This window comes from Loxodonta africana, chromosome 24 (assembly GCF_030014295.1).
Source record: "Loxodonta africana isolate mLoxAfr1 chromosome 24, mLoxAfr1.hap2, whole genome shotgun sequence".
NCBI classification, from domain to species: Eukaryota; Metazoa; Chordata; class Mammalia; order Proboscidea; family Elephantidae; genus Loxodonta; species Loxodonta africana.
This window is the reverse complement of record NC_087365.1, coordinates 7,430,689-7,456,691: the sequence shown is the minus strand read 5'-3', so window position 1 is coordinate 7,456,691 and position 26,003 is coordinate 7,430,689. Positions and strand designations below refer to the sequence as shown.

The following is a 26,003-nucleotide window of genomic DNA, read 5'->3' as shown; positions in this document are numbered from 1 at the left end:
GTGTCCCTTTGTCCAGGTTTCCTGCCCTTCCTGCCTTCTCGCCTTTCCTTTAGGCAGGTGTTGCCCATTTGGTCTCTCTGCTTGATTGAACTAAGAAGCACGTTCTTCATATGTGTTATTGTTTGTTTTATAGGCCTGTCTCATCTTTGGCTTAAAGGTTGACTTCGGGAGTGGCATCAGTTCTGAGTTAGCAGGGTGTCCAGGGGCCATAGTCTCAGGGGTTCCTCCATTCCCTGTCAGACCAGTAAGTCTGATCTTTTTTCATGAATTTGAATTGTGTTCTACATTTTTCTCCAGCTCTGAGACCTTCTATTGTGATCCCTGTCAGAGCAGTTGGTGGTGGTAGCCAGATAGCATCTAGTTCTTCTGGGCTCAGGCTGGTGGAGGCTGTGGTTCATGTGGTCCGTTAGTCCTTTGGACTAATGTTTTCCTTGTGTCTTTGGTTTTGTTCTTTCTCCTTTCCTCTGAAAGGGATAGCACCAATAGATGTATCTTAGATGGCAGCTTTTAAGCTTTTAAGACCACAGACACTGCTCACCTAAGTAGGCTGCAGAATATATATTTTTTAATGAACTATGTTATGCCAACTGGCCTAGATATCCCCTGAGACCGTGGTCCCCAGCCCTGAGCCCCAGTAACTTGGTCCCTCATGGTGTTTGGCTGTGTCTAGGAAGCTTCTATGACTTTGCCTTGTTCAAGTTGTGCTGACTTTCCCTATATCGTGTATTGTCTTTCTCTTCACCAGAGTTACCACTTGTCCATCAGAATCCACTCAACGGCAACGGGCTTTTTGGGTTTTACTATCTAGTTAGTGATTTCCCTTCCCCAACCTTCCCCTCCCTCGTAACCATCAAAGATTTTTTTTTTTCCTGTGTGGAAACCTTTTCTTGGGTTTTTATAATAGTGGTTTCATACAATATTTGTCCTTTTGTGATTGATTTATTTCACTGTCCGTAATGTCCTCCAGATTCATCCATGTTGTGAGATGTTTCACAGATTCATCATTGTTCTTTATCATTTCATAGTATTCCATTGTGTGTATGTATCATAATTCGTTTATCCATTCATTTGTTGATGGGCATTTAGGTTGTTTACATCTTTTTTGCTATTATGAAAAATGCTGCAATGAACATGGATGTACATATGCCAATTGTGTGACAGCTCTTATTTCTCTAAGATATATTCCTAGGGGTGGGATTGCTAGCTCATATGGTATTTCTATTTCTCGCTTTTTAAGGAGGCACCATATCATTTTCCATAGTGGTTGAACCATTTTACATTCCCACCAGCAGTGCACAAGTGTTCCAATCTCCCCACAACCTCACCGACATTTGTTATTTTCTGTTTTCTTTTTTTTTTTTTTTTGGTTCATGCCAGTAATGTCAAGTATCTCAATGAAGTTTTGATTTGTATTTTTCTAATGGCTAATGCAAAGATGTCACCTTAAAAACTAAGGTGTACTTGACTCAAGCCATGGTGTTTTCAGTCGCCTCATATGCATGTGAAAGCTGGACGATAAATAAGGAAGACTCAGAAAGAATTGAGGCCTTTGAACTGTGGTGTTGTTGATGAATATTGAATACGCCATGGACTGCCAAAAGAACAAACAAATCTATCTGGGAAGAAGTACAACCGTTAGAAGCAAGGATGGTGATACTACATACTTTGGACATGTGATCAGGAGGAACCAGTCCCTGGAGAAGGATGTCATGTTTGGTAAATTAGAGGGTCAGCGAAAAAAGAGAAAGACCCTCAATAAGATGGATTGACACAGTGGCAGCAACAATGGGCTCAAGCATAACAATGATGGTGAGGATGGCGCAGGACTGGGCAGGGTTTCATTCTGTTGTGCATAGGGTAGCTATGATTTAGAATCGACTTGACAGCACCTAACAACAACAACAATGGCTGATGATCGAGAGCATTTTCCTCATGTGTCTGTTAACCACCTGAATGTCTTCTTTGATGAAGTCGAAGTGTCTGTTCATATCTTTTGCCTATTTTTTAGCTGGATTATTTGTCTTTTTGTTGTTGAGATGTTGAAATAACCTGTAGATTTTAGAGATTAGACCCTTGTTGGTTATGTTGTAGCCAAAAAAAAATTTTATTCCCAGTCTGTAGGTTCTCTTTTTTCTCTCTGGTGAAGTCTTTTGATGAGCATAAGTGTTTAATTTTTAAGAGCTCCCAGTTATTTCGTTTATCTTCTGGTGTTTGTACATTGTTGGTTATGGTTTGTGTTCTCTTTGGGGCTCCTAGTGGGCCCTGGAAACCCTGGTGGTGTAGTGAATAAGAACTATGGCTGCTAACCAAAAGGTCAGCAGTTCAAATCCACCGAGTTCTCCTTGGAAACTCTATGGGGCAGTTCTAGTCTGTCCTCTAGGGTTGCTATGAGTTGGAATCAACTTGACGGCAATGAGTTTGGTTTTTGGTTTAGTGTTGTCCTTATTTTTTCTTCCATGAACTTTATCATTTTACATTTTATATTTAGGTCTTTGATCCATTTCGAGTTAATTTTGTGTATGGTGTGAGGTCTGGGTCTTAGTTACCTAGTGCTGCTATAACAGAAATATCACAAGTGGATGCCTTCAACAAACAGAAGTTTATTGTCTTACAGTCTAGTAGATTAGAAGTCCAAATTCAGGGTGTCAGTTCCAGGAGAAGGCTTTCTGTCTCTCTCAGCAGTGGAGGAAGGTCCTTGTCCTCAGTCTTACCTGGTCTAGGAGCTTCTTAATGTGGGGATCCCAGGTCCAAAGGACACACTCTGCTCCTGGTATTACTTTCTTGGTGGTATGAGGACCCATGTCTCTCTGCTCCCTTCTCTCTTCTGTATTTCAAAAGAGATTGACTCAAGATACAACCTAATCTTGTAGATTGAGTCCTGCCTCATTAACATAACTGCCTGTAATCCTGCCTCATTATCATCATAGAGGTAGGATTTACAACACATAGGAAAATCACATCAGATGACAAAATGGTAAACAGTCATACAACATGGCCTAGCCAAGTTGACAGATTTTTGGGGGAGACACAACCCAATCTATGACATTCTACCCTTTAGTTTCCCAAAATTCACGTCCTTGCCACATGTAAAACACATTACCCCATCATATTGTAACAAAAGCCTTAAATCAACTCCAAGTCCAAAATCTAAAACTTCCTCTTCATCTATGATACAAGTTGACACATATTTTTGGAGGATACAATTCAATCCATGACAGGGTCCTGTTTCATTTTTTTACAGATAGACATCCAGTTTTGCAAGCACCATTTGTTAAAGAGACTTTCTTTTCTCCATTTAATGGACTTTGATCCTTTGTCAAAGATCAGCTGACCATAGGTGGACGGATTTACATCTGGATTCTCGATTCTGTTCCACTGGTCTGTGTGTCTGTCATTGTACCAGTACCAGGCTGTTTTGAGTATCATGGCTGTATAGTATGTTCTGAGATAGGTACTGTGAGGCCTCCTACTCTGTTCTTTTTCTTCAATAATGCTTTGCTTATCTAGGGCCTCTTTCTTTTCGATATAAAGTTGGTGATTAGTTTTTCCACCTCTTTAAAGAATGCTATTGGTATTTGAATCGAGATTGCATTATACCTGTAGATTACTTTAGGCAGAATTGGCATTTTGACAATGTTGAGTCTTCCTATCCATGAGCATGGTATGTTTTTCTATTTATGTAGGTTTTGTTGGGTTTCTTGCAATAGTGTTCTGTAGTTTTCTTTGGATAGGTCTTTTACATCCCTGTTTAGGTTTATTTTTAAGTGTTTTATCTTTTTAGGGGCTATTATAAATGGTATTGTTTCCCTAATTTCCTTTTTGAAGTTCTCTTTTGTAGGAATCCAACTGATTTTTATATGTTGATGTTGTATCCTGCTACTCTGCTGAATGTTTCTATTAGTTACAGTAGTTCTCTTGCAGAATTTTAGGGATTCTCTATGTGTAGGATCATATCATGTGTGAATAGGGATTGTTTTACTTCTTCCTTTCCAATTTTGGATGCCCTTTATTTCTTTTTCTTGCCTTATTGCTCTAGCTGGGACTTCCAGCACAATATTAAATAGGGGTGGTAATAAAGGTCATCCTGGTCTTGCCACTGTATATTTTGAGTCCCTTCCACTCTAGGGGGCTCACCTTCCAGCACTGTATCAGACAATATTCCATTGTAATCCTGTCTTAGGCTGGGTTCTCTAGAGAAGCAAAACCAGTAAAGCATATAAATATATATAGAGAGAGAGATTCATATCAAGGAAACAGCTCACGTGATTGTAGAGGTTGGAATGTCCCAAGTCCGTGGATCAGGATAGAGGCCTTTCCCAATTCACAGAGCCACAGAAGCTGATGAACCCAAAATCAGCAGGTCGGACAGCAGGGCTCCTGCTCACAGGCTGTGAAAGCCAAAGAATCCCCAAGGTCGGCAGGTAAGACTGCAAGGTTTCTCCTGATTCATGTGGCTACAGGGGCCGGCAGACCCAAGATCAGTAGGTTTGGGAGCAGGACTCTTGCTTGCAGGCTGTGAAGATTGACGAATCCCAAGATGGACAATTAAGCTGCTAGCTCAAGTCCCAAGAACTGGAGGTCAGACAAGAGACAGCTGCTGGATGCAGAACAAGCCAAAAACCTTGGCAAGGCAACCAGGAAGGAAGTAGGCAGCAGAAGGTGAACAGATGAAGGCTGAGGGGGTGGTGAGCCACCACGGGCCCACCCCCCACTGGTACCACTTAGATTCCATCATGGAGATGATCACATATCAAATTTCAACAGGAAAGTGATCACAACATTATACAACTGCCAAAACACTGAGAATCATGGCCAAGACAAGTTGATACACAATCTTAACCATCACAGGTCCATAGGGTTTTTACTGGGTAATTTTTAGAAGTAGACCACCAGGTCTTTATTCCTCATCTGTCTTAGTCTGGACACTGTACTGTAACCTGTCCACCATGGGTGACCCTGCTGGTATTTGAAATACCAGTAGCTTAGCATCCAGCATCACAACAACACACAAGCCACCACATTATGACAAGCTGGTAGATGGGTGGTAGAAGCCTTTTTGGGGATCAGGTTATTATGTTTTTTTTTGTGGGTTCTTTCTCATTCTTTGGTGTGAAGTCCATTAAGTGGGCAATGAGGACCCACTGCCTGCATTCTCCATGCCCACACAAAGCACAATCTATGTACATAAGACTGAGTCCTATACCTAGTCAGTCTTCTTGTCCACTATAAGAAAAATTTCAAATAGTAGATAATATTGGTACCTGTCTTAGTTTGGGCTCCTTCAAAAGCTAAAAACAAAGAATTTGGGTGCAAGTGGTTTTTTGGGAGTGATGCTAAGAAACTACCAGAGGGAGCAGAGCAGTGAGAGAGGCATGGAGGAGAGCCAGCCGAGTGTGCATTAGTCAGTGGTACCACTGTGGGCAACTGGGGCACAACCCACTGGAGACACCTAAGAATCCTTCGGAGGATGAGGAAGCTCCTGCCTCTCTTGTTTGAGGTCACCCCTGGGGTGTTCTTCAGGTCTGTCCCTCAAGCTCCTTGACCAGAGAATGCCCTCAGGAAGAGGGAAGTAGGAGAGCACTGGTGTAGGAGAACAATTTGCAGGTGCCCTGGAAGGCCCAGGTAATGTGCCCTTACTGTCCCAGTTACCTTAGTTTTTTTCTCTTTTTTCTTGTTAATAGTCTTACTACTGCCCTTTAATAAAATATGTGGGCATACGCAAAGCCACAGAAAAGCAAGGTTTGGATAAGAACGCTCTGTCAAGAAGGTTTTGTGTCAACCTCTTCCTGGGCATTCTTGCAGTTCTAATGAGAACCTCAGGTGCGCTGCTCCACCAGAAACATTTGTTGGGAAAAAATGGCATTTGGGGACTTGTTTTGGCAAATGCATTATATCTAGTTTGGGATGGAGATAAGATTAGATCATAGTTCTCAAAATGTGGTCTGTAGACGAGCACTGTCAGCATCACCTGGTGCTATGGGTTGAATTGTGTCCCCTCCAAATATGTGTTGTAAATCCTAACCTCTGTGTCTGTGATTATAATCCCATTTGGGAATGAGTTGTCTTTGTTATGTTAAGGAGATAGGATTTGTGCAGCGCATGCCTTGAGTCAGTCTCTTTTGAGATATAAAAGATTAAACAAGCAAACAAGGGAAGAGAGATGGGGTAAGGTAGATGCCAAGACACATGGAGATCTCCAAGGAACCAGGAAGCAGAAGTTGAAGAGACAAGGACCTTCCTCCAGAGCCGACAGAGAGAGAAAGCCTTCTCCTCGAGCTGAAACCCTGAATTTGGACTTCTAGCCTCCTAGACTGTAAATTCCTCTTTGTTAAAGCCACCCACTTGCAGTATTTCTGTTACAGCAGCACTAGATAACTAACACACCTGGGAATCTGTTCTCAGGCCCTGCCTTGTAAGGGCTGGATCAGAAACCCTAGGGGTAGGGCCCAGAAGTCTGTGCTTTAACAGGCTGTCAAGGAGTCGGAAACTCACTCAGGTTTGAGAACTGCCGAGTTAGAGATGAGTGGAGAGAGTCATGCTCTGACATTACGGACTGATCAAGTCCAGGAAAATTATCCTACATCTGTGAACCTCACTTTTTTTACCTGAAACCCTGGTGGCTTAGTGGTTAAGTGCTACGGCTGCTAACCAATGGGTTGGCAGTTCAAATCCGCCAGGCGCTCCTTGGAAACTCTGTGGGGCAGTTCTACTTTGTCCTATAGGGTCGCTATGAGTCGGAATCGACTCCACGGCACTGGGTTTGGTTTTTGTTTTGTTTTGTTTTTTTTGGTATGATGAGGAAAGAATCCCAGAATTCTTCCTCCTACAAGGGTTCGAGGGTTAAGTTGGGTAATATGTGTAAAGCATATAACAAAATGCCTAGCACTGAGTCCTCATTAGACTGACACCTCCCACTAATTAAACGGGCATGTCTAGATCCCTAGCGGGAGCTCAGAATTCACTTTCACATGACGGAGATGATCTTCCCAGTCCAGAAGATCGTCTCCCCCCTAAGGTTTGGTAGCTGCCTTTCCTGCCAGCAGCTGCTCCTGGCTTCTTGGCAAAGATACTCCCTTGGAGTTTGGTTAAAATGACCACCACCTCTACTTTAACCGTCAGGAGGGCTAAACAGGTGGTGAAACATTTTGTGATATTTCTATTTTGCAAAACTGTGACTCTAGAGAAAGCTGGAGTTGTGGGAAAGTTGACAACTTTTCGCTTTCTACCCAAACCGAAGGATGGTCCAGACTCTTTATGGATCAGGGGCCTTAATGTTCATATGGCTGCGCCCAGGTCTGCTCTAAGGACTCCAGCTGGCAATTGTTGCCACACGGGCTCCAAGTGGATGTTTCTTAGGCCTTTTCCTGGCATTTGGATGCTTGCAAACCTTAATTTGGACGTACTTGGGAACCTTTATTCTGCCACTAACCTCCAGTTTATCATGTAAGTCTTATAAGGCTCTGACTGTACCCCCCACACCAAGTCCAAGGGTTTTGCTGCTCTTAAAAAAAAAAAAAGAAAGAAAGAAAATTTGTTTTCTTGTCAAGAAGACGAGAATTTTACTCTTTACCTGTGTCTCTTAAATATTAAATGGGATCAGGATATTTCATACATGAAATTCTACCCTCCGTTCCTGGGCACCCAGAGAGTCTCTCTCTTTTCTGCCCCTTGCTTGAGCAGTGGCTCTCAGTGTTGTCCCACGGCCGCAGCACCGGCATCACTTCGGAACTTGTTCGAAATACAAATTCTCGGGCCCTGTGCCAGACCAACTGCATCAGAATCCCTGAGGGTGGGGTCCAACAACTTGTGTTTTAACAAACTCTCCAAGCATTCACTGGGTCCTCAATGCCACTAGGTCAATACCATGTTGGCCCTGCCATCCACATGTTTCTCAGGTGCGGCCTCTCTCCTGAAAAGACAAAGGACGTCTTACACCTTCACCTACGCACACACCCCACCCACCACATCCTCAGCTCTGAGTCCTCCGGTCACTCTCTTCCCTCCATGCAGGGGGTGTGGGTTCAGGCTGTAACGCCCACCATGGAATTCACTTAGCCCCATACAAGCAAGTAGAAGTGTCTGCAAGGGCACTGAGAGAGTAAGGAGGTATATCACGGCATTTGATATTGGGTGGAAATATGGAGACAAAGCCAGGAAGAGCCTGGCCTGAACATGCGGGCATGGGAGGCCTTCCAGTGGAGGCGATGGGCACTGACGGCCGCGGGGTGAGGCGAAGCCTGAAGAGGGCAGTCCCTGTGCCAATGGGAGGCCTTCCAGTGGAGGCGATGGGCGCTGACGGCCGCGGGTTGAGGCGATGGGCGCTGACGGCCGCGGGGTGAGGCGATGGGCGCTGACGGCCGCGGGGTGAGGCGATGGGCGCTGACGGCCGCGGGGTGAGGCGATGGGCGCTGACGGCCGCGGGGTGAGGCGAAGCCTGAAGAGGGCAGTCCCTGTGCCAATGGGAGGCCTTCCAGTGGAGGCGATGGGCGCTGACGGCCGCGTGGTGAGGCGATGGGCGCTGACGGCCGCGGGGTGAGGCGATGGGCGCTGACGGCCGCGGGGTGAGGCGAAGCCTGAAGAGGGCAGTCCCTGTGCCAATGGGAGGCCTTCCAGTGGAGGCGATGGGCGCTGACGGCCGCGGGGTGAGGCGAAGCCTGAAGAGGGCAGTCCCTGTGCCAATGGGAGGCCTTCCAGTGGAGGCGATGGGCGCTGACAGCCGCGGGGTGAGGCGATGGGCGCTGACGGCCGCGGGGTGAGGCGAAGCCTGAAGAGGGCAGTCCCTGTGCCAATGGGAGGCCTTCCAGTGGAGGCGATGGGCGCTGACAGCCGCGGGGTGAGGCGATGGGCGCTGACGGCCGCGGGGTGAGGCGATGGGCACTGACGGCCGCGGGGTGAGGCGATGGGCGCTGACAGCCGCGGGGTGAGGCGAAGCCTGAAGAGGGCAGTCCCTGTGCCAATGGGAGGCCTTCCAGTGGAGGCGATGGGCACTGACGGCCGCGGGGTGAGGCGAAGCCTGAAGAGGGCAATCCCTGTGCCAATGGGAGGCCTTCCAGTGGAGGCGATGGGCACTGACGGCCGCGGGGTGAGGCGAAGCCTGAAGAGGGCAATCCCTGTGCCAATGGGAGGCCTTCCAGTGGAGGCGATGGGCACTGACGGCCGCGGGGTGAGGCGAAGCCTGAAGAGGGCAATCCCTGTGCCAATGGGAGGCCTTCCAGTGGAGGCGATGGGCACTGACGGCCGCGGGGTGAGGCGAAGCCTGAAGAGGGCAGTCCCTGTGCCAATGGGAGGCCTTCCAGTGGAGGCGATGGGCGCTGACGGCCGCGGGGTGAGGCGATGGGCGCTGACAGCCGCGGGGTGAGGCGATGGGCGCTGACAGCCGCGGGGTGAGGCGAAGCCTGAAGAGGGCAGTCCCTGTGCCAATGGGAGGCCTTCCAGTGGAGGCGATGGGCGCTGACAGCCGCGGGGTGAGGCGATGGGCGCTGACGGCCGCGGGGTGAGGCGATGGGCGCTGACAGCCGCGGGGTGAGGCGAAGCCTGAAGAGGGCAGTCCCTGTGCCAATGGGAGGCCTTCCAGTGGAGGCGATGGGCACTGACGGCCGCGGGGTGAGGCGAAGCCTGAAGAGGGCAATCCCTGTGCCAATGGGAGGCCTTCCAGTGGAGGCGATGGGCACTGACGGCCGCGGGGTGAGGCGAAGCCTGAAGAGGGCAATCCCTGTGCCAATGGGAGGCCTTCCAGTGGAGGCGATGGGCACTGACGGCCGCGGGGTGAGGCGAAGCCTGAAGAGGGCAGTCCCTGTGCCAATGGGAGGCCTTCCAGTGGAGGCGATGGGCGCTGACGGCCGCGGGGTGAGGCGATGGGCGCTGACAGCCGCGGGGTGAGGCGATGGGCGCTGACAGCCGCGGGGTGAGGCGAAGCCTGAAGAGGGCAGTCCCTGTGCCAATGGGAGGCCTTCCAGTGGAGGCGATGGGCGCTGACAGCCGCGAGGTGAGGCGATGGGCGCTGACGGCCGCGGGGTGAGGCGATGGGCGCTGACAGCCGCGGGGTGAGGCGAAGCCTGAAGAGGGCAGTCCCTGTGCCAATGGGAGGCCTTCCAGTGGAGGCGATGGGCGCTGACAGCCGCGGGGTGAGGCGAAGCCTGAAGAGGGCAATCCCTGTGCCAATGGGAGGCCTTCCAGTGGAGGCGATGGGCACTGACGGCCGCGGGGTGAGGCGAAGCCTGAAGAGGGCAGTCCCTGTGCCAATGGGAGGCCTTCCAGTGGAGGCGATGGGCGCTGACGGCCGCGGGGTGAGGCGATGGGCGCTGACAGCCGCGGGGTGAGGCGAAGCCTGAAGAGGGCAGTCCCTGTGCCAATGGGAGGCCTTCCAGTGGAGGCGATGGGCGCTGACAGCCGCGGGGTGAGGCGATGGGCGCTGACGGCCGCGGGGTGAGGCGAAGCCTGAAGAGGGCAGTCCCTGTGCCAATGGGAGGCCTTCCAGTGGAGGCGATGGGCGCTGACGGCCGCGGGGTGAGGCGATGGGCGCTGACAGCCGCGGGGTGAGGCGAAGCCTGAAGAGGGCAGTCCCTGTGCCAATGGGAGGCCTTCCAGTGGAGGCGATGGGCGCTGACGGCCGCGGGGTGAGGCGATGGGCGCTGACAGCCGCGGGGTGAGGCGAAGCCTGAAGAGGGCAGTCCCTGTGCCAATGGGAGGCCTTCCAGTGGAGGCGATGGGCGCTGACGGCCGCGGGGTGAGGCGAAGCCTGAAGAGGGCAGTCCCTGTGCCAATGGGAGGCCTTCCAGTGGAGGCGATGGGCGCTGACAGCCGCGGGGTGAGGCGAAGCCTGAAGAGGGCAGTCCCTGTGCCAATGGGAGGCCTTCCAGTGGAGGCGATGGGCGCTGACAGCCGCGGGGTGAGGCGAAGCCTGAAGAGGGCAATCCCTGTGCCAATGGGAGGCCTTCCAGTGGAGGCGATGGGCGCTGACAGCCGCGGGGTGAGGCGATGGGCGCTGACGGCCGCGGGGTGAGGCGAAGCCTGAAGAGGGCAGTCCCTGTGCCAATGGGAGGCCTTCCAGTGGAGGCGATGGGCGCTGAGAGCCGCGGGGTGAGGCGAAGCCTGAAGAGGGCAGTCCCTGTGCCAATGGGAGGCCTTCCAGTGGAGGCGATGGGCGCTGACAGCCGCGGGGTGAGGCGATGGGCGCTGACGGCCGCGGGGTGAGGCGATGGGCGCTGACAGCCGCGGGGTGAGGCGAAGCCTGAAGAGGGCAGTCCCTGTGCCAATGGGAGGCCTTCCAGTGGAGGCGATGGGCGCTGACACCCGCGGGGTGAGGCGAAGCCTGAAGAGGGCAGTCCCTGTGCCAATGGGAGGCCTTCCAGTGGAGGCGATGGGCGCTGACAGCCGCGGGGTGAGGCGATGGGCGCTGACGGCCGCGGGGTGAGGCGAAGCCTGAAGAGGGCAGTCCCTGTGCCAATGGGAGGCCTTCCAGTGGAGGCGATGGGCGCTGACGGCCGCGGGGTGAGGCGAAGCCTGAAGAGGGCAGTCCCTGTGCCAATGGGAGGCCTTCCAGTGGAGGCGATGGGCACTGACGGCCGCGGGGTGAGGCGAAGCCTGAAGAGGGCAATCCCTGTGCCAATGGGAGGCCTTCCAGTGGAGGCGATGGGCGCTGACGGCCGCGGGGTGAGGCGAAGCCTGAAGAGGGCAATCCCTGTGCCAATGGGAGGCCTTCCAGTGGAGGCGATGGGCGCTGACGGCCGCGGGGTGAGGCGATGGGCGCTGACGGCCGCGGGGTGAGGCGAAGCCTGAAGAGGGCAGTCCCTGTGCCAGCGGCTTCAGAGACCGCCTTGTCGCTCACTGCACTTCCCTGCCGATTGCGCCTCTCAGAGGGATAACCACCATGTTAATAGTGATAGAAAGATTCAAAAACGGCTTTGAATTTTCTCTTAAATACAATATTTTCATGGAAGAAAAGGTTATAAGTCACCTTCCTAGACACTAGGGCTAATATGGAATAACTCTTGAAATAATCAACAGATTGTAAAAGTTTCAGACTCAACAATTCTGTCCATGAGAGCCACTGGGGGTGTGGGTGGTAAAAATACAAGTTTCCCAGGCCACCTTCCTGGCGTTTTCAACACAGTGGGTGGCAGATCCCAGGAACCTGTATTTTCAACAGGCTTCCCAGGTGATTCTGACATGCAGCTGAGCTTAAGAACTGTTTATGGAGACATTTCCTCAAAGTGGAGGTCTTATCTGTAAGGAAACCTATTTCCCTACGACTACTCATTGTGACTAATCTGGATTTATGGGCTTGTTTTTCAGACCACATTTTCTAATTCTCAACAAACCATACAGCGTCTAAATCACACCCTTACTTTAGGGCTTACCAGGCACAACTGTTATCATTGACAATGTAAGCTGAAGTCATTATTACCCTGTGTTCACATGCTCATAGCATTTACATGCTAAATCGGACCTGTGGAAAGCATTTCACAAAACTCCAAGCTTAAACTATCACCGTTGAGAATGAAGTCCCAATAAGAAATATCTGCCAAGCATGAGGAAACCTGCCCATATGGTGTTATGTTAATAAATCCTTCCAAATAGCCAGCCATTTGCCCCAAACACGAAGCCCTTCCTCATCTTCCCCCACTCAAGTGACCTCACTGCTTTTAACTCCCATAATGCTTTGTCATTCCAATGTTTTGGAACTGATTGATTTTTGCCTTGTATTTTGTTATCTCTGTGTGCAGGGCTTTCTGATTCATCTTTTGTAAGTGCCATCCTGGTATTTATATATGGTATATGCTCAGTGTCTATAAGCCTATCCTCTAAGTATAAATGCATCATGTTTTAATTTTTTATATAGATGAAAACATTGTTCATCATTTTCCCCTAAATTAAAAAGCAAACCTAAATTTCATTTTAGTCTGTTTTGCCAGAACTCCCAAATTTTAGTCTTATTCTTTCAATGACATTTCAGGCATTGCATTCATTTTCAATTTTTCAGTAAGGGATTGTTTTACTTATGTACAGAGATACATAGGCTTTTCATCTAAGATCCTGAATCCCCAAATCCTCCCCCCAGCCCTTTACCATGACCAGCACCCCACCCCCGCCAGGCCCCTGGGAATCCACAGAGCACCAAGGTTGCTCCAGGAAGATGTGTGTAACCTTCCCTGATGGGCAGAGCTCCCCTTGCCCCAGGACACAAGCCTGGACTTGAGGCTGGCTTAAGAGACTTGCTCTTGTCCTCTTTCTCTAGCCCCCCCCATCCTGGTTCCTCCCAGGGTTTCCAATGATAGGGAGCTCTGATCCACCCTCCAAGATGGAGGCCTGCAAGATGGCATCCAAGTCAGTTCAGGGAAAGGGCTTTTAACCTCTTCCTATTCCCGTGCACATAGAGCATTGGTGGTTCCATGAAAGAATTCTCTCCTTCCATGCAGGAAGTACAGGTTCAATTACCAGACAATGCACCTTACGTGCAGCCACCACCTCTCTGTGTCATTGGAGGCTCACGTGTTGCTATGATGCTGAAGAGTTTCAGTGCAACTCCCAGACTAAGATGGACTAGGAAGAAAAGCCTGGCAATCGACTTCTGAACATCAGCCAGTGGAAACCACAGGATCACAAGGGTCCAATTCACAACCGATCATGGGGATGGTGCAGGACCGGGCAGCTGTTCCTTCCGGGGCTGACTCAGCGGCAGCTAAACAGCCCCATGCACACTGCACGCCTTTGCAGAGGTGCTCTAAATCCCGGGCCCCACTTCTTCTTTTCGGGTCTCTCTCTGGCCTGCCCTGGAGACTGGCATGTGCCATAACAACAGCTTTGTGGCCAGGGGTGCAGCTGCTGTGCTGTTTTTACTAAGGGAACAAAATGATGTTATCAAAAAGTGTCTTTTGTGATGTAAACAAAAAAACATGTTGCCGAAGAAAGTAAATTTTTTTTTTCAGGGAAAAACTGGTAGATTCTGCTAATCTGTTCTATACTTAAACACCTTGCTTTTACTTCTATTTTTCTTCTAATTTTGAAAGTTCACGTGACTTGCAATGTTTAAACCTCATCTGTAGCATTTTATTATTACTTTTGTGACATTATGGGATAGCACTAAGGTTGAATTAAGTCTGAGTTATTCTTTAACCAGTAAAATATGCAGCTGGGTTAAATATCGATCTTGAGCCAGCATGTATGTCATTTGGCAAATATTTTTTGTCACTGTTTTGAACAACCCAGAAAGCAGAGGTCAGAGCAAAATTAAATGGAAACATTTAGATCCACGTGGGGTAATTATTTTCTCTCTACATTATCTATTTGTTCAAATAAAAGCATTAATGAAAGCAGTTAATTAAATCACTTGCTTTGGTTGCCTTTGCTATGCCAAAAAAAAAAAAACAGCAAAAAAATAAAACATGATGAGCGATCACCTGGCAGGTTGACAGGTTTCTGCCGCCCAGAAGGGTAAACAGCATGAAAAGTTTTATGTTTCTTTTATCATGTTCACAATAAATTGGCAATGTGACCCTCTTTATTTGAAGGCTAGGATATTTAGACCTAATTTAGTAGCTGTCCTCCCGAAGCGTGGAATGAAACCCGATACCGTTTACTTATTTCCCTGGATACTCTAATCCGTCCCTGCTTTACGAGTATCTTTGAGCTGTTCCTCTCTTTGTAGCCACAGCAACGCGAAATCCCCTCTGGAATTATTTGCTGTGAAAATGCAGGTGCACTTGTTTAATATTTCATTGGCTTGAGCGCTTAACTTGAACTTTTTTTTTTTTTCTCCGACACAATGACCTTTGATTTTGGAGCAGAAGGCTCACAATAATGCTAGATATTGTTCACACATATCTCAACCATGCCACTTGAATGTAGAGTCGTGCGTTTTCTGAGGTTCTGCCATTCCTGCCATCTCTTCTAATGAGTGCCCAAACTCAAGATGCACCCTGTGACACGCTGGTCTATTCCTAACAACATTTTTAATGTGGGTAGTCTGATTAAAGGTGGTGCAAACTATTAAGTGCTCAACTATTAGCCAAAAGGTTGGTGGTTTGAACCCACCCAGAGATGCCTCAGAAGAAGGACCTGGCAATCTGCTTCTGAAAGATTACAGCGTTGAAAATCCTACGGAGCAGTTCTACTCTGCGCACACGGGGTCACTACGAGCTGGAACTGACAGCAACTAACAACAGCCTTATTAAAGCCTTAAACATTTCATCTTCATATTTCATCTTCAGCAGAGCAAATACGTATTAACATTATTCATTATAAACTTCAGGATTTTACACCAGTACTCTTAGATAGTTATGTGTTTAAGAAATTAAATATTTTCATGTTTCTAAATCAGATTGTATCATAGGAAAAATGTCAGGTTGAAGGAGAAAAATGGATATGCTAGTGATATTTTCATAAAAAGACACGAGAGAGGCAGGGAACTTTGATGGAATAGCAAGAAGTTGTTGTTACAAAGAAGGTTAGGGAGGTAGGTTGTACCCCAATGACAAGGGCCTTGCATACCATGCCCAGGAACTTGGATTTGATATTTTTGTTAATAAAAATAATGGTTAACATTCATTGAAAACAGACTATGCCCAGGCAATATTCTAAGCATTTTACAGGTATTATTTCTCCTAAACCTCACAGCAACGCTATGAAGAGTAGGTACTATAATTCCTGTTTTACAGGTTAAGAAACTGAGCCACAGAGAGGTTATGTAACTTGCCCAAGGTCAAAAACCTAGCAAGTGGTAAAGGCGGGAGCCCAGCTGAGGCAATCTCACTTCCAAGCCCATGATCGTAACTGCTCTGCTGCTACCCAGATAGTAAGCAAAGGTGGAGATTTTAAGACCAGGAACTATTCAGTTTTTTTTTTTTTAATTTAAAAGGAGGATTCTGGTAGCTACGAGAAAGATGGTTAGAAAAGAGAGATTCGTGCTAACGAAACTAACCTGAGCCTATTTCCATTCCCTAGGCAAGATGGCAGGCTGAGGCAACATGTCATGGGAGTGGTTGGGGGGAGGATTCAAGAGATGAGATCGAGGTGAATTTGATTGGACAGAGTGACTGTGGGAAGTAGGGAAGAGCGCAGAAGCTGAGGTTGGCTCCAGATCCCTTGCTTGAGAGGTAGTTAGCTGGCCATGCTTTTCACTGAGATGAAGGAGGAGTGGGACAGGGCTACAAAGAGGTTCATTTGGGACACATACTGAATTTGGCATACGCATGGTAAGTGCTTGATTACTAGCCAAAAGGTTAGCAGTTCAAACCCACCCAGAGGCACCTCGGACAACAGGCCTGACGATCTACTTCTGAAAGGTCATAGCCTTGAAAACTCTATGGAGCAATTCTACTCTGCACACATGGGTTTGCCATGAGTTGGAATCGACTTAATGTCAACTAACAACAATATGGGACATCCCAGTTAGGACTAACCAGCACTTGGAAATTAGACTTATAGCTCAGAAGAAAGCTACAGTGTAAATATATAAGATAAAGTCATGGTAGTAGATGACATCACCTTCAAGGTGGGTGTGAAGACTGGGGAACTTCCTGAGCGATGGATGGGTAATGGAGGAGGAGCTGGTAAAAGAGCAGCCATAAAAGAGAACCTTAAGACAGTGTTACCTCGGACAGCAGGTTGTATGACTATGGCTCCTGGGGGCTGACCTGAAGTGGACCTGAAGTCACCCTGAGAATGGACATCATACGTGGAGAAGTAGAAAAGCAGGAGAACCATGGTCCCTGTGAACTCCATGGATCCACTGTATCAGCACTAGACTGGTTTACTTCCAGATTTCTTAAGTACAGATGTAAGGGAAACGTGCTAGTGTAAGGATAGGGAGAGGGAGGAGAGGACTCTGGAGAGGGGATGGGGATAATGGGGAGATACCTTTCTTCTGAGTCAGGGGGATGTAGGGGGAATAAAGGGCACAGTGGTTTAGTGTTTGGCTGCTAACCAAAAGGTCGACAGTTCGAATCTACCAGCCACTCCTTATAAACCCTACGGGGCAGCTCTACTCTGTCCTGTGAGTCGCCCTGAGTTGGAATAGACTTGATAGCAGTGGGTTTGGTTTTTGGTTTATGGATGCATCTGGAGGTGGCGAGAAGGGAAATGGGGTGTGTTTGCCTGATGGCCAGTCTCTATTTGCTCTATGAAAATGAGGAAAGGGGATAGCAGAGGAATAAGAAGGGCTAAAGTAGGGAACTTGAAGATTGGGGTAAAGGATGAGAACAGCCGCAGTGAAGAATGCAAAAGGAGTTTAGCTGGGGCCAAACAAAAGGAGTGGAAAGCGGGTCCCTTTATATATAAAAATCTAGAAAATGATCCACTCCTCCCCCCATTTATATATTAATCATTATAAAACCCCAACCCAGTGCCGTCAAAAAACTACTTTTAGGGAAGTTTTTATTTGCATGATAGCCTAATTCTGGATAATACAGTGTGGTAAATTGGTAATTTACAAGTCATTTGATTTGTGTTGATAGATAATAATTCACAGTACTCAGTACTAAACAGACTGTTTATGTAGTCAGAGAAATAGCTGGATTATTACTAAGGCTTTCTATTCACAGAGGTGTCAGAAGGACCCCTATTTAACTATATAGCATTAGCACAACATAAACCACGCTTCAATCACATAGGATCCAAAGCCAAGATAAATTCTAACTACATGTGAATATAAAAAAAAAAAAAATTTTTTTTTTTTTACATGTGAATATAACCATATATTATTATTACAAAACAACAAAACAAAACCCATTGCCATGGAGTCGAATCGGACCCCTAGCCACCCTATAGGACAGAGTAGGGCTGCTCCATAGGGTTTCCAAGGCTGTAAATCTTTACAGGAGCAGACTGCCACATCTTGCAGAATGCCACATCTTTCTCCCATGGAACGGCTGGAGGGTTTGAACCACCGACCTTTCGATTAGTAGCCAAATGCTTAACCACAGTCACCGGGGCTCCTATTATTAGTAGTAAATGATGATAAATCAAAGGCCTGTCATCACTGTGTATCTGCAGACCAGCAGCCATAAGTAGCTGGGGTTAATTGTGACCTTTCTGTTATTTGAACATATTTAAAGTTTTTATTTTTATTACTAGGGGATAAGGTGTGCTGGTTTTCTTTTTATCAAATAAGTTTATTCTTAAATGACACACATCCTTAGAGACTTTAAAACAAAACCTTTCATAATATTTAGCTATTTTTAAATGTCAGGTACAGTTGAGTTTATTGCGTCGTCAGCCTGGGCCATCACCCAGAGTCTCCTGCTTTTAATGGTACTTAACAGATTGTCAGTAAATTGATAGCATTTCCATATTTGGAAGTTTTCCAACCTACTCCCGGGAAAGGAGGGCAGGTGTTTTCCTGAACGTGGCGAAGGCTTCCTCTTTCGCATTTGGTTGGGTTCAGGGGAGATTTGAACCGAGAAGAGAAGAGAGTTGCAGAAACAACTCCCTCCATCGACCTGAACCCTGTGAAAAGATCAGCGTTCCTCAGACTTACACACTTCGCTGACTCTAACCAGAGAGCATATGTGGGACAGGGATGTTTTAAATATGTAAGGGAAAACACGGGGTGAGTCTCAGGCCTGTAAATTCTTTAGAATCCTCCACTTAGACGGCCTGGTCTCAGTGCTGCTCACAGTTCCTTACGAGGCGGTTAAAGAGGCCGACCTGGGCTGGGAAGACATGAATCATTTCTGGGTCCCACTGCTTATGAGCTTCATGACCTTGAACAAATGACCATTTCTGACCTTGACTTTCTTGTGTATGAAACGGGGATGATAAAAACATGGCCCAGCCCCCAGTGTAAATTTTCTTGAAGAGTGATCTCTACAATAATGCCTGAGAAAGTGCCTTGGCCCCTGAATGCCTGACACAAATTCCTTAAAGGGACTTCTCTAGGAATTTCTGCCAGGTGATGCTTCAATATCTTGATTTGAGTAACTATAGGTATCTGAAAGTAATAGCTAATGTTAACTGATGGGCGTTCCATGCCTTTGGGTTCCTCTGAACAAGTTGAGGTCTACAGGACAGTACAGGCAGTTAACAGGTGAGAGGATGCTGGAGACAGCTTCAAACTCTGTCTCAAGACTTTCTAGCTGTATGGTCTTGGGCAAGTCACATTGCCTCAGTTTCCCCATAATAAAATAGGGGTAAGAATAATGTTGTGAGGACTGAATGAGATAACAGTACATGTAAAGTGCTTGATTGTAAGCCCTCAGCAAGTTTTAGTTGTGGTGGTTATGATCCCAAGCAGTTTCCTAGAAGTAGTTTGAAATTCAAAGTTTTCGTTATCTTATACTAAATATACCTCCCTCCTCCCAGTTTTGGGGGTTTCATTTTGTTTTACTTTGAGAAGCAAATAAAAAAAAATTGAACTGTATCCGCCATTAGAGTGTGTAGTCTCTGTAGTTAGCAGCTCCAGTGACATCTTCCTTCTCTCATTTAAGTGGCTGGTCCTATTTGAAGGTCCGTGCAAAAAGAGTTGCTAGGTTCAAAGAAAAATTCAACAGTTTGAGAAAACATGAAATAAGGTTAAATTGAATTACAATAAACTTCGGCTGGATATCGCATAACCGCTTTTTGTTTTTTTCCTTTTTTTTTTCTCCTTAGCCCACACTTGAAGTTTAACAATCTCACCCTGATTTCAACCCATGGACTTCCAGGAAAGAACCTTCTGGCCACCGAACAAAGAAGGTTTTTAGCAAGCAAGTATGAATCCTGTTTGCTTTTTCATTCTGAGGCCTAAAAGTCCTAATTTTTTGCAGTTGTTTTCAGGCTGCATCTTAGATTTGGTGTTGGAAAGGGGAAAAGCAGTGGGCTTTTCTGCTGGAGTGCAGATGTTACATAGAAGATTCAACCATAAACCCATTAAGATGTAAATGGCTGAGACAGGTTGCATTGTGGGAAGGCACCTGCCCTGTTCCAGATGACTGGGACAGAGCCATGATTAGGCCACTGCCTGCACTTGTATTCTGAGTGGCCTGCAAGGCCATGGAACTTGGGGATTATAGTTGCATAAGACCGGGCAACTTCCCAGAGGTTCAAATGAGGGGCTAAAGGACAGGGGCCCCTCACTGGGATTTGTGTCTCACACCCGTCATGGCCACTTGTGATCAGGGACTGACCAGGCAGGGACCCGGCAGGCTTTATTGTTCTCATCCCAGTAGAATCAGTCTTTGACAACATCCATTCTAGAAAATATCATTTTATTATCACATAGCTTCTAATAGTTTTAATTTCCAGTAGCAAAACATGAGTATGAGAAATATTAGGCTCCTTACCTTTTGAAACAACAGCCCAATGTTTCCAATCAGGGGTGAGTAAACTGTTCCCTCTAAGGGTGTTCATTTCAGAACCCATGAAGAAGGTGTCCTTCTTCCTTTGTGAAAAGACTGGCTTTACTCTCAGATGGTGAGAGAAAACACAGCTTCCTTGTCAGCAGAATCAGCCTCATTTTGACCCAATACTTGTGTCAGACTATAACCTTTGGTTTATTTTGAAGGACGTCATTATGGGGCGCATCATTATGGACATGGCTTTTGAGCCAAGTGCATTCAGATTCACAACCTGGGCAAAGAATTTAATTTCTCTTAGCTTTGGTTTCTTTGATTGTGAAATGTGGGTGATAAGCCGGCCTTACTGGGTTTTGTTGTTGTTGTTAAAATTAGTTCTGGCCCAGCCTAGAGGATCAGCATAGGTAGGTCCCCACCCTCACGTTCCCTCTTTCTAAATGGAAATGTTGACTTTACTGACAGAAGTTTCTATCGATCCCCATGGTAGGTGTGCTGTGGGAAAGGAGAGCTAGTCAAAGCCTTCCTGCTGGGGTTACACTGTGCAGATGGAGTGTGTGGCTGGGTGGAAGGCCACCTGGCATCTCCTAGTCTGTCCTCACCTCTCTACATTCTCAACACAGCAGCCAGAGCACTGCTACAGAAATGTGAATGAGGTCATGGCAACTCATGGCCTACGATTGCAGTGTCCAGTATGGAAGTCACTCTCTACACGTGGCTATTTTAATTAATTAAAATTAAATGAAATTAAATATTCAATTCCTCAATCACACTAGCTGTAATGGATTGAATTATGTCCCCCCCCCCGAAATGTGTGTATCAACTTGGTTAGGCCATGTGTGGTTGTCCTCTATTTTGTGATTTTCCCAAGTGTTATAAATCATGATCTCTGCCTGTGGTTAAAAGGATTAGGGTGGAATGGAACACCCTTGCTCAGGCCACATCCCTGATCCAATGTAAAGGGAGTTTCCCTGGGGTGTGGCCTGCACCACCTTTTATCTCTCAAGAGATAAAAGGAAAGGGAAGCAAGTGGAGAGTTGGGAACCCCATACCACCAAGAAAGCAGTGCCAGGAGCAGAGCACGCCCTTTGGACCTGAGGTTCCTGTGTGAGATGCTCCCAGACCAAGGGAAGACTGATGACAAAGACCTTCCTTCAGAGCTGACAGAGAGAGAAAGCCTTCCCCTGGAGCTGGTATCCTGAATTTGGACTTGTAGCCTACTGGACTGTGAGAGAATAAACTTCTCTTTGTTAAAGCCATTCACTTGTGGTATTTCTGTTACAACAGCACTAGATAACTAAGACACTAGCCATATTTCAAGTGCTCAACTCCCACATGAGGCTAGCGGCTACTATATTGAACAGCACAGGTACAGAACATTTCTGTCATCACAGGAAGTTCTAGACTTAAAATCTGACATTGTCCCTTCTCTAACCTCATCTTTTACTAGTTTTGCCTTTGTTCTTGCTACTCCGGCCACGCCAGCCTCCTCGATGTTCCTCAGAACATCAGGCAAGCCCCCATCTGGGAGTTTTTGCTTTTCTCTCTTCAAGTCTTTACTTAAATGTCACCTTTCTAATGAAGCCTGTCCTAGCCATCCATTACTTTGCATCCAACCCCCTCAACACACTCCAGTGCCCCTTACCCTGCCCTGCTTTTTTCTTGATGCTGAGATTATCCTCAATGTTACATAATTTGCCTTTTACAATTATGTTCATTCTTTACACTCCAAACCCTTCAATTATCTTGTAGACTCCTGAAGGGCAGAGATTCTTGCCTTTCTGTTCACTGCTGTACCCTCAGCACCTGGACAGTGCATGGCACTAGGTACTCAGGAAATAATGCTAAATAGACGAAAGTTACCTCCAAAAATACCTGCAAAAGTTCTCTCAAGTAAGCCATAGACATAGACTAAATAACACGGCCCAAAGCCCTCTGGGTGGGTAGAAGGATGTAATCATAGCTCTCAGAAAGGACAGATTGAACCTTCAGCAGGATGTTGCCTTTCAAATGGACCTCACATACCAATAAAGGAAATTATCTCTGGTCATAGAGTTCAAAAATAACAAGTGCAAATGACATCCATAAATTTAATAATTTAAATTCCTCATTCTAAATACTAATTTTGAGTTTTTCTCCAAGCAATGTTTTATGTTTTGTCTTCTTCCCCTGTCCAGCCTCTGGTGGAAGTGCTAATGACCTGCCTGGGATACAGCTGGAAGGAAGGCAGTGGGAGGGGAGGAGCGACAGGAAGCAGGAACAGTTGCTAATTAGACAATCAATCCTGAGTAATTGAAAGTTGATTGCGATGGTCCTTCTTTTAAGAGTGCTGAAGAGTTTTGATTCCACGAAGTGCAGGTCTCCACTGTTACTTACATTTGTTCCTTTTGAATTTGCTTCTAGCTTTGCACCTGGAGCGTTGGACTGTCTTCTGACCAGTAGGCTTGGGGGCACTATCAAACTTGAACATGCTGGCCACTCTTCAGATATGTCCTCTTCTAGAAATTTCCCAATCCTGCATTTCTGCTTTTTTCTCCTCTTTATTATGCATCTCCAGGATTTTCTATGAAGGCAACTTTTGACATTACCTGAGAATCAGGGCCATGCTCACACAAATTTGCATTGATGCATCTCCTTTGGTTTCCTCTCTCTTTTCCAGAGAATCCTGGTGGAGGTATTCCTTCTGTCTCCAAGCTATAAGCTAGCCCCTCTGTGTTAGAATATTAATGCCCATTAACTTGGTTTAGGACGTAATTTTGGAAAACTATCACTTACGGTCTCCAATGTCTAGTTCCTAAGGAACTAAGGAAGTTCCTGGACTATTGCTAAGTAGGAAAAAGACAGAGTTCCTGGGTGGTGCAAATGGGTAATGCACTTGGCTAGTAACTGAAGGTTGGAGGTTTGAGTCCACCCAGTGGTGCCTTGGAAGAAATGCCTGGCAGTCTACTTGCCCAAAATCCCAAAAACCAAACCCAGTGCCGTCGAGTCGATTCTGACTCATAGTGACCCTATAGGACAGAGTAGAACTGCCCTGTAGAGTTTCCAAGGAGCACCTGGCGAATTCAAACTGCCAACCCTTTGGTTAGCAGCCATAGCACTTAACCACTACGCCACCAGGGTTTTGTGCCCAAAATCAGCCACTGAAACTCCTATGGAGCACGTTTCTACTCTGACACACATTTGGTCACCATGAGTCAGAATCAACTTGGTGGCAACTGGTTTCTTAGGGGGGAAATGGACAGTAAAAATGGATACACAGTGATATTTTAAACTGAGAGCTATCATTCAATGCAGTGACAGACTATCAAAGCAAGCACCCCACAGTTTTCAATGCCCCTTTTTGCTTTTGCGTAACCAAAACCGAAAAACCAAACTCTTTGCTGTCTAATCGATTCTGACTCATAGCAACCCTACAGGACAGAGTAGAACTGCCCCATAGGATTTCCAAGGAGTGGCTGGTAGATTCGAACTGCCAACATTTTGGTTAGCAGCCAAACGCTTAAACGCTGCAACACCAGGGCCCAGGTTTTGAGTAAAGATCCCTAAAAATCAGTGTTTTCATGTGTCAGTTTCCATTGGACAGGGTTTCACATTCTGACTCTGTAATATGCGTTCTGACATTATCAACACCACTGTCATGAAAAATAGCATTGTCTTAGCCTTCCCAAATTTCCCCTGAGAGTTGTTATCTCTGAGTTAATCCTCATAAAACTAATCCCTGGCACTAACCGTGTTTAATTTTTCTCCATCTTGGACCATTCACAGTGCTATTCCTAATGTGAAAGGGACTGTGTAACAAATAAGGACCATCCTTTCACAAAAGTCTCTTAGGAACAGATGAAATCCATAAAGTTTCTGTTTTCCTATAAAGCCATCAAAATGGTGTTCAAAGAAAATTTCATCTCAGTATCTATTATTTCCCTGTGACAGGCCAACCCTCTGATTTTCTTTTCTTATTAAGGAAAAATTTTCTTGTTTTTAAGTGTTGTTTCATGGAGAGATACAAAGCCCAGAGCCCCATTCTCTTTCACAGGTCCTATAACGGGTCTAATGTGCATCCATTATGACAACTCTCTTTGTGTGGCAAGAGCAGACCCATGAGTGGATCAAAAAGAAAAATGTTCTCCCATTACCACTTGAGGACTCTGTTTGCCCCCAGCGAGAGGAAACAGGATTACATTTCATTATTACTGTTATTTAGAGTAATATCCTCCACACATGCACCCCTTTACCAGGCAGCACCTCATTCGCGCTCATGCTCATTCTTCACAACGACCCAGGCATGTTGGGAAGGCTGATTATCCCATTCTGAGAGGTGAGGAAGCTGCAGTGTTGACGGAGCACACCATGTCCCCAGGTTCCAGCTCCTCAGTGACACCAGGGACGCCAACTATGGCGTGATTCTTCTTGAAAAGGCTCATGCAGCCTAAACTTAAACGAAAGACCTTAGACTCAGCCTTCCAGAACAGGATCATTGAAAAGTCATTTGCATAAGGTCAAACCTTTCAAAAATTTCTGGAAACGACCCTCACAGAACTCTTTAAATGAACGCAAAGTCACAAGAAACCTACTCTTCTCACATGACGGCAGAGTGTTCAGACTCGAAGGAAACCCAGAAAATGGAAACCCACGTGGCCATCAGTGCCCCGAAGCCACAGCATTAACATACAACCTGAGCCTGCTGGTCATAGAAGTACCCGTTTCCTGTCCATTGCCTTTGTACTGTAGAGAGAATCCCAAAAGTCTCCAGGGTTTGTACTTCCGGCAAATGTAATTTCCTTGGCATCCTCTCGAAATAAAATGGATTTTGTGTTTTGGCATGAATCCACACACGGATTCTAAGAATGTGTCATTTTTTTTTAGAGATACTCTATGATTTTGACCCCTGCCTTTGGGAGTCCTCAACAATGTCACTTTCTTCGTTCTCGTTTCCTCTCAATCTGTGGCCAATATGACAATTCAACAGTTAAAGTCAGTTTACAACCACCATGATATAGAAGCAGAAGAAAGAGTATATGTTAATGGACGCCCCCCACCCCCCCAACACACACCCTCCCTGGTATGGGCAGGCCTAAGCTAGGTGGAACAATTTAGCTTTAATGAGAAGATGTCAATTTGTACCTAAGTGTTTCATAACAAAAAACCTCTTCATATCGGTCCTGGTAAACTCACAGCAAGAACACAGACTCGACCCACTAGGGGACTTGAACCAGCTCACCAGATTTCTAATTAATGCCCGCTGTCAGCTGCTTAAATGTCACTGATGGGTCTTCTCTCTTTGCAGCCACTGCTTTAGTGATAAAGATTATGCACTGATGTCGCTTTGCTCCTGGGTGAATGTTGTGGTTGGTAGGATGACCGGCATAGACCGAGCAGCCAAGCACGTCGTGCTGTCCCAGGGAGAAATCCTGCTGTATGACCACCTCGTCCTCTGTACCGGGCAGCAGTACCAGGTAGGGCTGTGCACGTCGCTGCAGGGGTGACGAGCTGTGTGCTACTGTGGCGCACGCTCTCCCCGACAGCTGCCACTTTGTATTCATAAGTGTGCTCTTCAGGGCCTGCGACGTCACCAGAAGTGTGTCCTCAAACACTCCCAGAAACCCATTCCAAGAAAAACATTCTGCTCAAGGATAAAGATCACAGCACGTTGGAGAAATGTCATTCTTTAAACTGTGTTCAAAAGTCTAACGCTTACTGCTCACCATAGCCAGATCAGGCCTACATTTGTGGTGAATT

The 26,003-nt window shown here is 46.8% G+C and overlaps 1 protein-coding gene across 1 annotated transcript in view; it reads left to right on the top strand.

The window, feature by feature from the left end:
• Positions 1-26,003, top strand: part of CFAP61 (cilia and flagella associated protein 61) — a 405,193-nt gene that overhangs the window by 211,162 nt on the left and 168,028 nt on the right. Inside the window, exons 17-18 of the mRNA XM_064276462.1 lie at positions 19,588-19,686; positions 25,552-25,720. Coding sequence (XP_064132532.1) covers positions 19,588-19,686; positions 25,552-25,720 — 268 coding nt within the window. The remainder of the gene's footprint in view (positions 1-19,587; positions 19,687-25,551; positions 25,721-26,003) is intronic.